Source organism: Penaeus chinensis, chromosome 7 (assembly GCF_019202785.1).
Source record: "Penaeus chinensis breed Huanghai No. 1 chromosome 7, ASM1920278v2, whole genome shotgun sequence".
NCBI lineage: Eukaryota > Metazoa > Arthropoda > Malacostraca > Decapoda > Penaeidae > Penaeus > Penaeus chinensis.
The window spans coordinates 38,166,063-38,178,542 of NC_061825.1; the positions used below are offsets into that span (position 1 = coordinate 38,166,063).

Genomic DNA, 12,480 nt, shown 5'->3' on the forward strand with positions numbered 1-12,480 from the left:
TACAGTTGTTAATATACTGAAAAATCAATAATGTCTTAAACGTAAGCTCTACAAACGCCGTGAATTATTTTCCAAGTTTTAGCTATTTACAGAGTTGGCGGGTTACCAGTTTGGCTAAAACTTCTGAAATGTTAGTGTCCTTATTTCCCTAAGTTATACGAGGAACTGACCATTTATAAAACGGAAAACTCGAAGGTTATAACAATAAAAATGTACAATTGCTGGGAAAAAAATATATGCACTCTGTAATGACATGAATTTTCTTTGCATTGTATTAATATAGAGTCTCAGCATATATTATAAAGAAAAAATGCGTTTATTAAATGTTTTAACTTAAGCCTTCATCTAAAACACTAGCGATGCCCTACACTCTTAAGACCCTAGTGCATTAACGTAATTATGTCGATGTTTGTGTTATAGATTAATATATATATATACATATATTTATATGAATAAAATATTCATTAATTTTTGCATTTTCGAGCAGCTGGTCTGGAAACACCTTTTGGTGCGCATTCCTTCAAATTTATTCATTTTTATCTATTAATGGATTAATGTACCAATTTATTTGTTATATATTTATTAGAAATTTAATATACTGTATATATGCTCCATTTAAGAAAATACGGGAAGAAATAAAATAATACAGAATTATTAAATGCACTTTGCGGTGCGTAGTTTCTGACAAATAATAAATGATAGTTGTGACGGTAAAATATTTATTGGATTGTTGGCTTCATGTGTATCATTATTATCATTATCATCATCAATATAATCATTACTATTATTATCATTATTAATAGGCCTACTATTATTCTAATCATCATTATTATTGTCTGTATTATTATCACCATTAATATATCTCATTAGAAATATGAATAAAACTGAATATTAGTAATTGTCTAACACTGCATTGACAAAACGACTCAAACACGTCATCGGTAATAACGTGACGTCATATCTCCTCCCCCCCCCCCCCTTTTATTTTCCTCCAACAGCTCCATCTTTCTTCAAAAATCGAAATATATATCTCTCTATTTAAATTTGCTGTCTTAGTCGGTGTATGTTTCATCCAGGGAATTATTTATATTTTAATGTTCAGGTTCTAAATGATTTCGGGGTCGTATTGAATGAGTTTGGAAATGGAGAGGAAAATTAATCCATTATTTTATGGTTCTTGTGATGACGTGAAATACTGCAGTCTCCCTCTCCTGTGTCAGCGCCATCTCTTATCCAAAAAAAGAAAAAGAAAACAAGGAAAGTCAATAATTCTCTCTGCTCTTTTTTCCAATTCATCATTTCACAACAACAAAAAATATATATATAATGACAAGCAAATCCATTTTTACTCCATTCTAGTCACATAACCCCCCCCTCCCCCTCACGCCACTAATATCAACGCCATCTATCATCCGAATCCGAAACCAACTCATCCACAGTTGCCAATTTGCGTATTAGCTCCTGAACCCATGAGTGTCCCGAGCGTCCCCATCCCGGTGACGTTGCCCCCCGGTCGGCAGTGACGTGTTCGGCGTGGAAGGAAGAGGACGTGCTTGATCCGCAGCCATGGCCGATTTATTCAGGAATTTAACCCTTCTGCTCATGACGGAGAAATGTTTCGACAAATTCTTCGTCGAAAATGAGTTCCTGGATGGTGAGGAAGAGGGAGAGGCTTTTAAAGATCATTGGTCTTGTTTTGTTGATTGTTTCATTATTTTCTTGATTATCCATTTGTATGTTTTCGATTTTTTTTTTAATCCAAAAATATACCTTGCCATTTAAAAAAAACCTATTGTTACATTGTTTTTATCTTCTATGGACCCTAGGAACGCTCAAAATAGTCATTTAACAAAAGACTTGCCTTTAGATTTTAATAAAAGAATTATGAGATTTCTTGCCTTCTTATCAGATAAAATACGGTTTTACAATATGGTTATTAATAGATCTGTTAAATTTATTCATTTCTCCTCTATTTTGTGTATTGTATAAGGAGTAAAGTGATATTAATGAAAGTTTCTTGATTGGAAAACCTGTGGGATATTATTTTCTTGTTTTTCATTTGTTTGTCTTGTAATTATGGATTTATGGAAATTTGGTCAAAGTAGGTCTCCTGATTTTGTGTGATTGAGGCCGTTTTTCTCAGCCATGGGGTAAACTTTGCCTGTAATGGACAGAAGGACGAAATTTCAAAAGGTTTTTTTATCTGGGGTATTTCTTAAGATAATTAACACCTTGGGTCTGGGTGTTTTAATTTCCCACATTTGGCCCTAAACGCCGGCATAAGGCATTCTTTGAGCGACCACTCTTGACAGATGTGGGGCGCTCCAATAGTCGTGTGCGACGAAAAGACTGTGTCTCCCCATTGCAGTGTTATTTTCTATTTTCTCTGCACAAGTGGTTTCAGCTTTTTTGTCATTTTCCAATGTATATCATTTGATTTAATATATCCAGATGGGCAATTCTTTACAGTATGGACACATTTGCCAGAGACTAAGGCCCTAACCCCAAGTCACAAAATTTAAGTCTCAGTTGCTGTGATTGACCCCTGAGTGTTGATGGGGGGGGGGGGGGACTCTTTTCCCAACACCCCCCCCTCCCCCCAGGAAACCTTGTTTTCACCTCGGTATACCTGGCAAGAAAAGGAGCTGAAACATGAGAGGATCAAGGGGACAAATGCTGTGAGCGGTGCTTTCCACTATCTTTTTCCCTTATTCGTTACCATTCATGTGTGCAGATTATTTCTTGTACTGAAAACTACATCATTTTGTCCTTTACAAGAATAGCCTCTTCAGTTTTCTCAAGCTTAGTGCGTGTATACTGTAAAGACTAACACCAGATACTAATAGCTTTCCATGCAAAGACTCCATATCATCTCTCTAGGTATTTCATATCTCACTGGAATAATGAGAGCAATAAGTAGCATTTTGGTAATTGTAATTTTTAATTTCTTTTTACATAACATTGAACATTTTGTAATAGAACCTGTTCCGTCAGTCATTGCAGCAGGAATAGAATCCAGAGCATGGAAATAGCATCCTTCCTGGAGCTGGCACTCTTCTAGTCCTGGCTCTGTCATTACATTCCACACTCTTTTATTGATGGAAACGATGCAAAAGCCCCTTCCTGAATGCCAAATGAGTCCTGTCACCCTCCAAGAGCTTTCTGCACTCCTGGCGAGACTTTCCTGTCACCCTGGCCTTCAGTCTAAACGCTCACAATGATAAGTTCATGTTAGCCAAACCCACAGCCAAAAATGTTCGTGATGGCATGTTCAAGTCCCCCTCCCCACAAGCCAAATTTTTTCTTGATATGTTGGTCGTGTCATCCAGATCGAAGAGGTTAATGGCATTTCCTTCAGAAATTGATGATAAAAAAAAGTAAAGCAACATAAGATTAAAATTTGGGTATAATGACCACTTTAAGATCTGGAAAATCTACTAACATTGTTATAAAAAGAGTAAGAGAGGAAACTCGCTCACCAATACATGAAGTAATTAGCACAGGCAAGGAATAGAGGCAGAAAGGGAGAATATAGGTAGGGACAGTTGCCGTGCAGACACCAAGTCCACAGTGATCAGGAAATATGGTGATTGTTTGGGGGTCAGAGGGAAGGATTTTGGTTCATGAGGCATGGTTTGTGGCTTCCCAGAGTGACCCCAAGGTTTCTGAACTGGCCATTTGGGATGGAGAACCATAACAAAAAAGTTTTGCAAATTACATCTTGAAAGATTATAATAAAAGGTAATTATTGGATTGGATGTCTGTGTGAAATGGTAGACTTACTAATTCTTTGGTTTTCCTTGTATTAGTGTATCATAAAATATCATTTTTCATAAGTAGACTTCAAATAAACAGGAAATATTATACAAATTGGTTAAGAACCATAGTTAATGGAGTCTAGCAAATGTTCACAAAACATCTGTTAGTATGCCACTGCATGCCACATCCATGCACCCATCACTTCGGCGCTGTGGCAAAGGTAAACCAACTCCCACCACATATTTTTGTTGGGTTATCTCCTTATGCAGTAATGTACCATTCCAGACACTGTTGCCAGATTATATGGTAGAGGATGGAATCCAGGTGAATTCCGAAACTGTTGTCTCACTTTCAGTAAATCTAGTTTTACATTGTGGGTTTTTCTACCATGCTATCAACACAGTAGAGTGTTTTCACCTTTCATGGTAGAGGTTACTAACTGTTGCTGCAGTTTAGAGGTGTCAAGATAGTGTTGATCATTTGACACTGTCCAGCTGGGTTCATTTGCAGATGTAGGCTTTCCATCATGGATCTAACAAAAGTTTTGGTACGTTGCATTGATTGCACTAAGATAGGGAATATTTAGGGACACTTTAAAGAGAAAAAAGGATGTATAATCTGTGCAAGCAAAGATTGTCAAGAAGATAAGATTATAAAGATTTGGGTAAATCTTTATAATATGGAAGCACTTGCCAGAGCACAAGTCCCCATATCATAAAATCTATTCAATAATCTAAGTTGCTGTGACTAGATAACTCTCAGAGGGATATGGTCACTGTATAGTTACCAAAGTTTCAAGTGGATTTGAATGAGTACAAATATAGGCACAGGGAAAAAAATTTAAATAATTCTTAAACCAAGGATTACATCTGCCTAGGAAGAGGTTCATCACTGGCTGTGGGCTCCACACCTCTAGCACTCCAACTAAAACCGACAAAACTTTACAACACACATTAAATAAACGAGAGCTCAGTCAGGATCCTTGTGTGACAGCAGATGACCAAGGTGGTATACAGGCTCCCATCTTGCTATAATGTACATGGTGAAAAATTGCTCTCCTTTTGCTAGGCACAAAGGTTATGATGAATGCTTGAGCACTGTGAATGTATCCGACAGGGATTATAGCCATTTATTTTTGCAGATTATTCTCTACTTCTCTCAGGGCATTACCTGATTTTTTTCTGTCGGCATGGTCCACGTTTTAAGATTTACCTGGTCTTTTTTCAACTATCACACACACACTCATTCTCACACACACTCACTCATTCTCACACACACTCACTCATTCTCACACACACTCACTCATTCTCACACACACTCGCTCATTCTCACACACACACGCTCATTCTCACACACACTCGCACTCACACTCACACAATTGGAAACCCTTTTGATTTATTGTCAGATGTTTAGTTGTTTCTTCTTATATTGTACTGATATTTTCTTTTCAAGTCTGCAAGGACTGTCTTTAATTTTGTCTTAATGCATAGGGATTGTCTTTATGCAAATTTTCCTCTATTGAAGATTATTCTGTTATCGAAATAATATGAAAAGCTTTGAGGACTCATTAAATTATCAAACATTAATGAGTAGTCTCCTACATTTTTATTGATGTATTTTATTTTAGAAATACAAATAGCTGCACCCGCCTTTACAAATGATGCAGTGACAATGAATGTAGGGATGCCACTTCACATTTAGATATACTTAATCTGTAGTGTTGCCGTTATGATATAAGCAAGATTTATTGCCATATTTACCTTATTGTATTGTTATAATAGATTATCAAAATAGGGTTTATCACAATATAAATGTGTGTTCTTAACAACATTAACTTTTAAGATGTGGCAATGGGGCAGATCATAGATAAAATTGCTAAGAACAGTCTTAGACCTTTTGTGAATACTGCCCCTTGACCTTTCCTTGCTGCCCAACTGCAGAAAGGTTTCATCTTTCACTAAATCTGGTTTTTATTTTTAATGTTTGTAGAACTAAAATCTTACAAATTAGGAAACAAAACTAATACTAGTAATATAGGTAGTTATTGAGCAGTTAAACATAGATTTGAAAAAAAAAAATTGGGGGTGCCATAGAGAAATGTAGAGAAAAAGGGGGAAGGAGAGTAAGTGCATAAAACAAATTTAGGTTTTGTTTTCTACCAGATGTTTACCCAAAATTTGAATCGACAGAATAGATTTCAGCAATTATTTAAAAGACATCTGTGGATATAATATATACACCAAGCTTAAAGTGTAGGGTAACAAGAAAAAAGTAGGTTTAAAATTGCTCTTTTACTTTTTCAGGTCCCTGTCTGGCTGCGCTCATCAGCACCTGCCTGGGATATGGCATCACCCTGGGGGCCATGATGGTCAAACTCCCGCAGATCATCAAAATTGTCGTTGCCAAGAGCGGAGAGGGAATCAGCGTGGTGGGGACGAGCCTCGAGCTTTTGGCTGCAATGATCACCACTTCGTATAACTTCCTCAAGGCCCACGCATTCAGGTGAGTTTTGGGTTCCCTTAATGTGATGTGTTATCTGTGTAAAGACAAAGATTAGTACAGTAACAGCATGTGATTGACTATAACAGTAAAAGAAAAGAAATCAAATATGAAAAAGAACAAATACAGTAGAAAGATGGAAGTTTGATATCGTTATCTATATCGAGTTGTGCCCTTTTGAAGCACTTTTGTTTAAGTAAGAAATTGGAATCCTTACTACCTCTGTCATTTTGTCGTATTTTTAGCTCTTTTTCTTTTTACTCTGCTCTACTCTTTACCCCTTTGTTTGTCCTTTTCTTTTTTCATTCTTCTCAGTAGAGGATAGGATGTAAAAAAATAGAAAAAAAAATGTTGGGTCACTTTGGGTTATGTGAATCTTTCTTGAGCACAACTTTATGGTGTATTCTGTCAGATATAATGTCCTGAAGTTGTAGGGAATTTTCTGTAGTAGTAGTCTGCGTACTGAAAATAAAGAGAAAGTTTTATGTGAAATAATTTGGGACATTTATCAGGCCAGAAAGTTTTGTTATACTTAAAAAAGTAGAAAATCTTCACTAATGATAAGGCTAGATATATATATGAGAAAAGTAACAAGTAACAATTGAGGTGCTCAGAGCCAGAATTCAGTGAGGGCCATTTTGAGTTTGAGAGAGTAAAGTATTCTATAAGATCTGGTGCATGTCAAAAGCTACTAAGAGCTTATAGATATTAACAGCAGTTGGGATAAAATTCTAGTTTTCTGTTGGGTTATACGAGCCTTAGCACTATCCACAGGACCAGGCATTCACAGGGTAGAGGCAGAACGTGCCCTTCCTACCTTTCTTTACCATTTGGGCTAAGAGAGGAGAGTAAAGTGGGGAAAAATGATAATGATACAAGTTTTTAACAGTGCATGTTGACTGGTTACATGACCTGTTTGTTTTCAGTTTCTATCCGAATATTCTCTTTAGAGGCTAATACTTGTCCCTTTCTGTTCAAGTTACTATAGCTTGCAATACAGTGATGCCTGATCATCAGCTATTATCATTAGAGTTATTAAAACATATTAATCCCATTGTAGTACAAACGGTAACCAGCATTAGAAAGAAAGGACGAAGAAACTTGACCTTGTTTCATTCAGGAGTTTGGCACATTGAAAGCTGAAAATGTTAGCATCCTTCTGTTTTAATGCAGGGCAAGTCCTGGCTGGCTCTTAGCATCTCAAACACATTATACTGAAATTGTGATCCTCAGAAAGATGGTGGCTATGCAGGATGTGGTACTAGAGAAAGTAATTATTATTTGTATTATTTCAATTTTATTTTTAGCAGTATTAAATTCTTATTGTAAAATATCATAATTAATGTTTATTTTTATTTTGTCTTACAGCTCATATGGTGACAGTTACTTCATAACACTTCAGAACTCAATTATTGGCTTCCTAGTGTATTACTACAGTAGCTCAGCACTTCCAGCTGTCCTCTACCTGACCGCTGCCCTCTCGACCACAGCCTTGCTCTGCTATGGGATGGTACCCCTCAGCCTTCTTTGGTATCTTCAGGCTATGAACATCCCTATGGTATTTGCTGGAAAGGTGGGTGTTGTATTTTTTTGCATTTTTTTGATATGAGGACAAATTTATTTTTGAGTGTAAAGGCAGTATGAAAATAGTAATGAAATGATTAGTTTTCTTTGAAACAAATAAAGAAAAATAGTTAGGTCAGTGGCAACTGATAAACTATGAAGCTCTAGATAAGAAAAGAATATTTTTCTTATTGGTGTGTTGTCTTTCTCAATGCAGATGGTCCAGGCCGTATCCAACTACAAGAATGGCAGTACAGGTCAGCTGTCTGTGGTGACTGTCTGCCTACTGTTCTTTGGCTCAGCCACAAGGATCTTCACTTCCATCCAGGACACAGGTGACCAGGTCATGATCATCCAGTACTGCGTAGCCACCTTGGCCAACTTCATCCTACTGGCACAGATCTACATTTACTGGGACGTTCCTGCTGCCAAAAAGGGGGGCAGGAAGAAGGACCGCTCGGGAAGCAATAAGAAGAAGCAGTAGAAGCAAGAAGTGTGTGTGGAGGTTGTACATGTGGTTTACTCTCTGGATTCAGGTTACTACAGTGTGCTTGTGGGTGTCGACGTGAGTGCTAGGCGACAAGGCCTGTGTACATAACGTTTATAGTAACAACTGTACATGAATTATCAGTTGATTTCAAATTGGATTTTTTTTTTTTTTTTTTTTTTTTTTTTTTTTCTTTTTCTTTTTCTTTATAATGTTATTGTCACAAAATTAGTAAATGAATTTTGCAGTTTGTTTTTATTATATATTGAGTTGATAATTGTTGTTGGACATTGATTGTCTCGTAAAGTCAATGAAAGTGATGTAAATATAATTGTTATTTATGTTGTATGTATGCTATGTGACTTGGTTATTTGAGAATTGTTCTTCAACTTCCATTGTTCTTCCTTCGTGTCATGTTTGTCATAGAAATGATTTTTTCTATACATGTCCTGTTGGTGTCTACAAAAGACATTATTTTTCTCCTATGTGTTGCTGTGTCTACATTCCTTTGGTCCCTCTTATAGAAAGAGGGAATTAAAACTTTGTTTTTTTAATTTATGATACTTTTATTGCCCTACTATATATCCCACATAAATAAAAGGAAGTCTAAGTTTATTGTGGTGGTTTTGCTGAGCAGATCTGTAAAGTAATTGTAAACTTGTTATATGAATTCATTGTAAAGATTCAGTATATTACCAAAATAACTCCATAATTTAGGGGGGGGGGGGGGCATAGGGTACCTGGGTTTTATTCACCTTGTTTGCTCCTGTTTCCAATTGTAAGTGCATGAGCCTCTCAAAGCTACCAGCTATATGAGAATATGCACTCCTACATGTATGCCATGCATTTTAATTCAGCCATGCCCACAGATATCAAAATAACAAATGCCAGGATATGACTATGGTTAACTGTCAGTGTGAAGAGAGGCAGGTTTTCAAAGGGCCATCATGTAGGGGATTAAGAATATTGCTTGCGAGGAAGGACAGCGTGAAAGTAACACTTAAAAGATTGATCATATGTGTTGAGCCAGGAGACTAAACTACAGACTGAAAGTAGATGTATGTTTACATCAACAGCATTAGAGAATGATACATTAGCTGACACAACATAGAAGGATGGAATTACAACAAATTAGTTTTGACATTTTATTTTAGAAAAGATTAAAGATGGAAAAAAATAAATGCAGAGCCAATAGTGGTGCATTGTCCTTAAACTCTAAAGTGTTCTTTTTCTCGGCATCACACCTTAGACATATATTTTTATATAAGAAGTTATATTGTGCTTTAGTGGATAAGAAATAAAAAGGAATTTAAAGCCAACAGAAAAAAGAATGTTACTTGAAAAAAAAAAAGTATAAAATTGTTTATTATGAGGATATCAACAGAATTGATATGTTTTAGACAATTTTGGAATACACACAAATTATTGTACTGGAACTGAGAATCTATTCTTTCATCAAAATTTATATTTTGTCAACCTTACAAAATCATTAAACAAAGTAATGATAATCTTATCATTAATAAAGGTATAATAAAAACATTAACATAACTTTGTAATAGAAACAGGACTGAAACCATAAAGGACAAAACATGAAACAAGAACGAAGTCTGCAAAATATAAAAATAGTATAACAAATTAGCAATAATGCGACTAATGTATTTTGAGCCAAAAAGAAAAAAAAAAATAGAACATTGTATTACATTTGAATCACATCATATTCAGATTCCATTCTTATTAATTTAATAAGCTGTAAAGCACAAAAGAGTATGATAAGAAACGAGGGAAACTTAGAATGCAGCATGTACTTAACTCATACCAAAGTGATAGGTTAATGGCACAATAATACATGTAAGATGATGAAGATAAGACAAAAACAGTCTTCAGTATAAGAAATGGAATGGAAATCAAATTGAATATCATAATTTCATTAAAAGAAAATAATAATTTGCACTTGTCATTTGTCGTGAAGGGGCTTGGGAGACTGAGACTGGGGCCTAATGTTGGAAAGCGCCCCTGCCTTGGACCTCAGCCCTCGCCTCAACTAATTTTGCTAGGTATTTTCTTCTCCCCTTTTCCTTTTCTTTCTCTTCATCCCCTTCTATCCACTTGTCCCAGTCGTTGATTCATTTTTGCTCTTTATGCCACAATACTTAATCATAGTGCTATATGACCTCTGATGTCTAGTACATTTACTTGTTTTAACCATTGCACTTGTTATTATCAGCAAGAAACCCCAGCACAGAATCAGATGCTTCTAAGGTCTATTCAGTATCATTACAGGGTGTTCGAGGCTAAATCCTGATGATATTTGAAGTCTCCCATAAGTGATTGTCTAAGACTTTCAACAGCTTCACCATTCGCAAACACCCGGCCTCCTACTTCTCTCCGAGGACTATTATGTATGGGGTATGGTTGAGAAAGACACCAACATCCTTTCAAGGGGCACAGTGACGACCCCATTCGCCAGGTTCCAGAGCTGTCTTGGGGCTGTGTAGGAAGCTAGGGACGGCCAACTTAAGTAATCTGTTCTACCAGCCATACTGATTAATGGTTAATAAAGCAAATAATTGTGCCAGACATCAAATAGCCATAATGTAGTTAATATTATTTTTTAAATACTTTCAATTTTTGGTTGAGATATAGTGTTTTTTTTCCATTTTCAGCTCCCTGTCCAAATATGTTCCGAATAATCTGTATACATAAAATAAGAAAGGAAAGTAGCTATTATTTAAGGTAACATAAACACAAAGCAAAATATTAATGCATGTGAAATTTTTAAGACGCAACTCATTACACTACACTATTACATCACATCTCATTTTTCTTGTTGGAATGACTGAAGATATTTCAAATTTATTCTTTTTCATATTTAAGTTGATGGTATATATATTTTTTTTTTTGTTTCGTTTCATAGTAATCTATTCTCTGCATTCTTGTGATACCTTTTTAAAAAATAATCTTAAAATATCACAAATTATCCATTACATTTTAGTTCTGTTATCTATACCTTAAGATTTATTTACCAAATTGCAATGATATACTTACTCACAAATTCCTTATTCTTCAAAATTAATAATACAAGTAACACATTTCTGAATACAGTTTGTGCCAATGAGTCTCATATCATGCAACTTATATCCTTGCAACCTTGCATGAATTAACATAAAGCACATACCATTATAAAAATGCATGAACGAATCATATTTCAGTTTGCCAAATACAACAAACTTAGGTGTAATACCTGTATGAACAATATAGAGAAAAATTGAATGTTTACATCAGTAGCATTATTATTACAATGATTATAATGCTTCCGTTGCATCCTTTCAATCACATCACAACATAACACAGATAAAAAAAAATAAAAAAAAAATTATCTTTCCAGTGAATTTACTTTCTTTCTATGATTCCTTAACTTGGATTATATCAAATGGACAAATTACAAGGCAACAGATAATACATTGGAGAAGTGTAATATGAGCTAAAAATACATGGTGCATGTGCATATTTTTCTTTTGAGAAAACAGGATGTAATCAATGCATATCTTATTGGACGTATGAAGTAAAATGTTTAATGGCAACAGATGTGTGTAACTGTGCATGTGCATGTGCATGTGTATATGCGTGTGTGTGTGTGTGTAGGGGGGGGGGGGGGGGGGTGCATGTCCATGTGCATGTGCATATGTATGCACTGCATGTGTGTATGCCATGGTGGGTGCATCTGAATATGCATTTGTGTGTGTTTTTCTGTTAACACAAATGAACCACATATCATCAGACATCAATACTTGCTTATTCCTAAATCTAAATAAGAAGTCATACAAAAATCACATAACAACCATGCCTTTGACACTTTCTGTAACATTGGAGATGACCTTGAGAAAGCTGCTCATCTTGACTAGAAATATACATACAATCATGTCTTATGTGTGTGCATATATATGTGCATATAAATATATATACATACATTATATATTTATTTATATATATATATACATCACATATACATATATCATATATATCATATACTATGTATTATATATTATATACTATATAACAGTACATTATATAAAATACAGAATATATATAACATACATACCACATGAATATCACACACACACACACACACACACACACACACACACACACACACACACACACACACACACACA

At 35.3% G+C, this 12,480-nt stretch overlaps 1 protein-coding gene across 1 annotated transcript; it reads left to right on the forward strand.

Annotated features, from left to right (window-relative positions):
* The first annotated feature begins 1,506 nt into the window (after positions 1-1,506).
* Positions 1,507-8,862, forward strand: LOC125027325 (mannose-P-dolichol utilization defect 1 protein homolog). Its single transcript, XM_047616343.1, has 4 exons — positions 1,507-1,654; positions 6,063-6,261; positions 7,627-7,831; positions 8,039-8,862. The coding sequence occupies exons 1-4, from the start codon at positions 1,567-1,569 to the stop codon at positions 8,303-8,305; spliced, it is 759 nt and encodes a 252-aa protein (XP_047472299.1). The 5' UTR covers positions 1,507-1,566; the 3' UTR covers positions 8,306-8,862.
* The last annotated feature ends 3,618 nt before the right edge of the window (positions 8,863-12,480 follow it).

What these genes read in the sequence shown, in the direction of transcription:
- LOC125027325 (XM_047616343.1), top strand. Translation starts at nt 1,567, where the DNA reads ATGGCCGATTTATTCAGGAATTTAACCCTTCTGCTCATGACGGAGAAA. An exon ending in CGAAAATGAGTTCCTGGATG is followed by an intron (nt 1,655 to 6,062) that starts GTGAGGAAGAGG and finishes TTACTTTTTCAG; the next exon opens with GTCCCTGTCTGGCTGCGCTC. An exon ending in CTATGGTATTTGCTGGAAAG is followed by an intron (nt 7,832 to 8,038) that starts GTGGGTGTTGTA and finishes TTCTCAATGCAG; the next exon opens with ATGGTCCAGGCCGTATCCAA.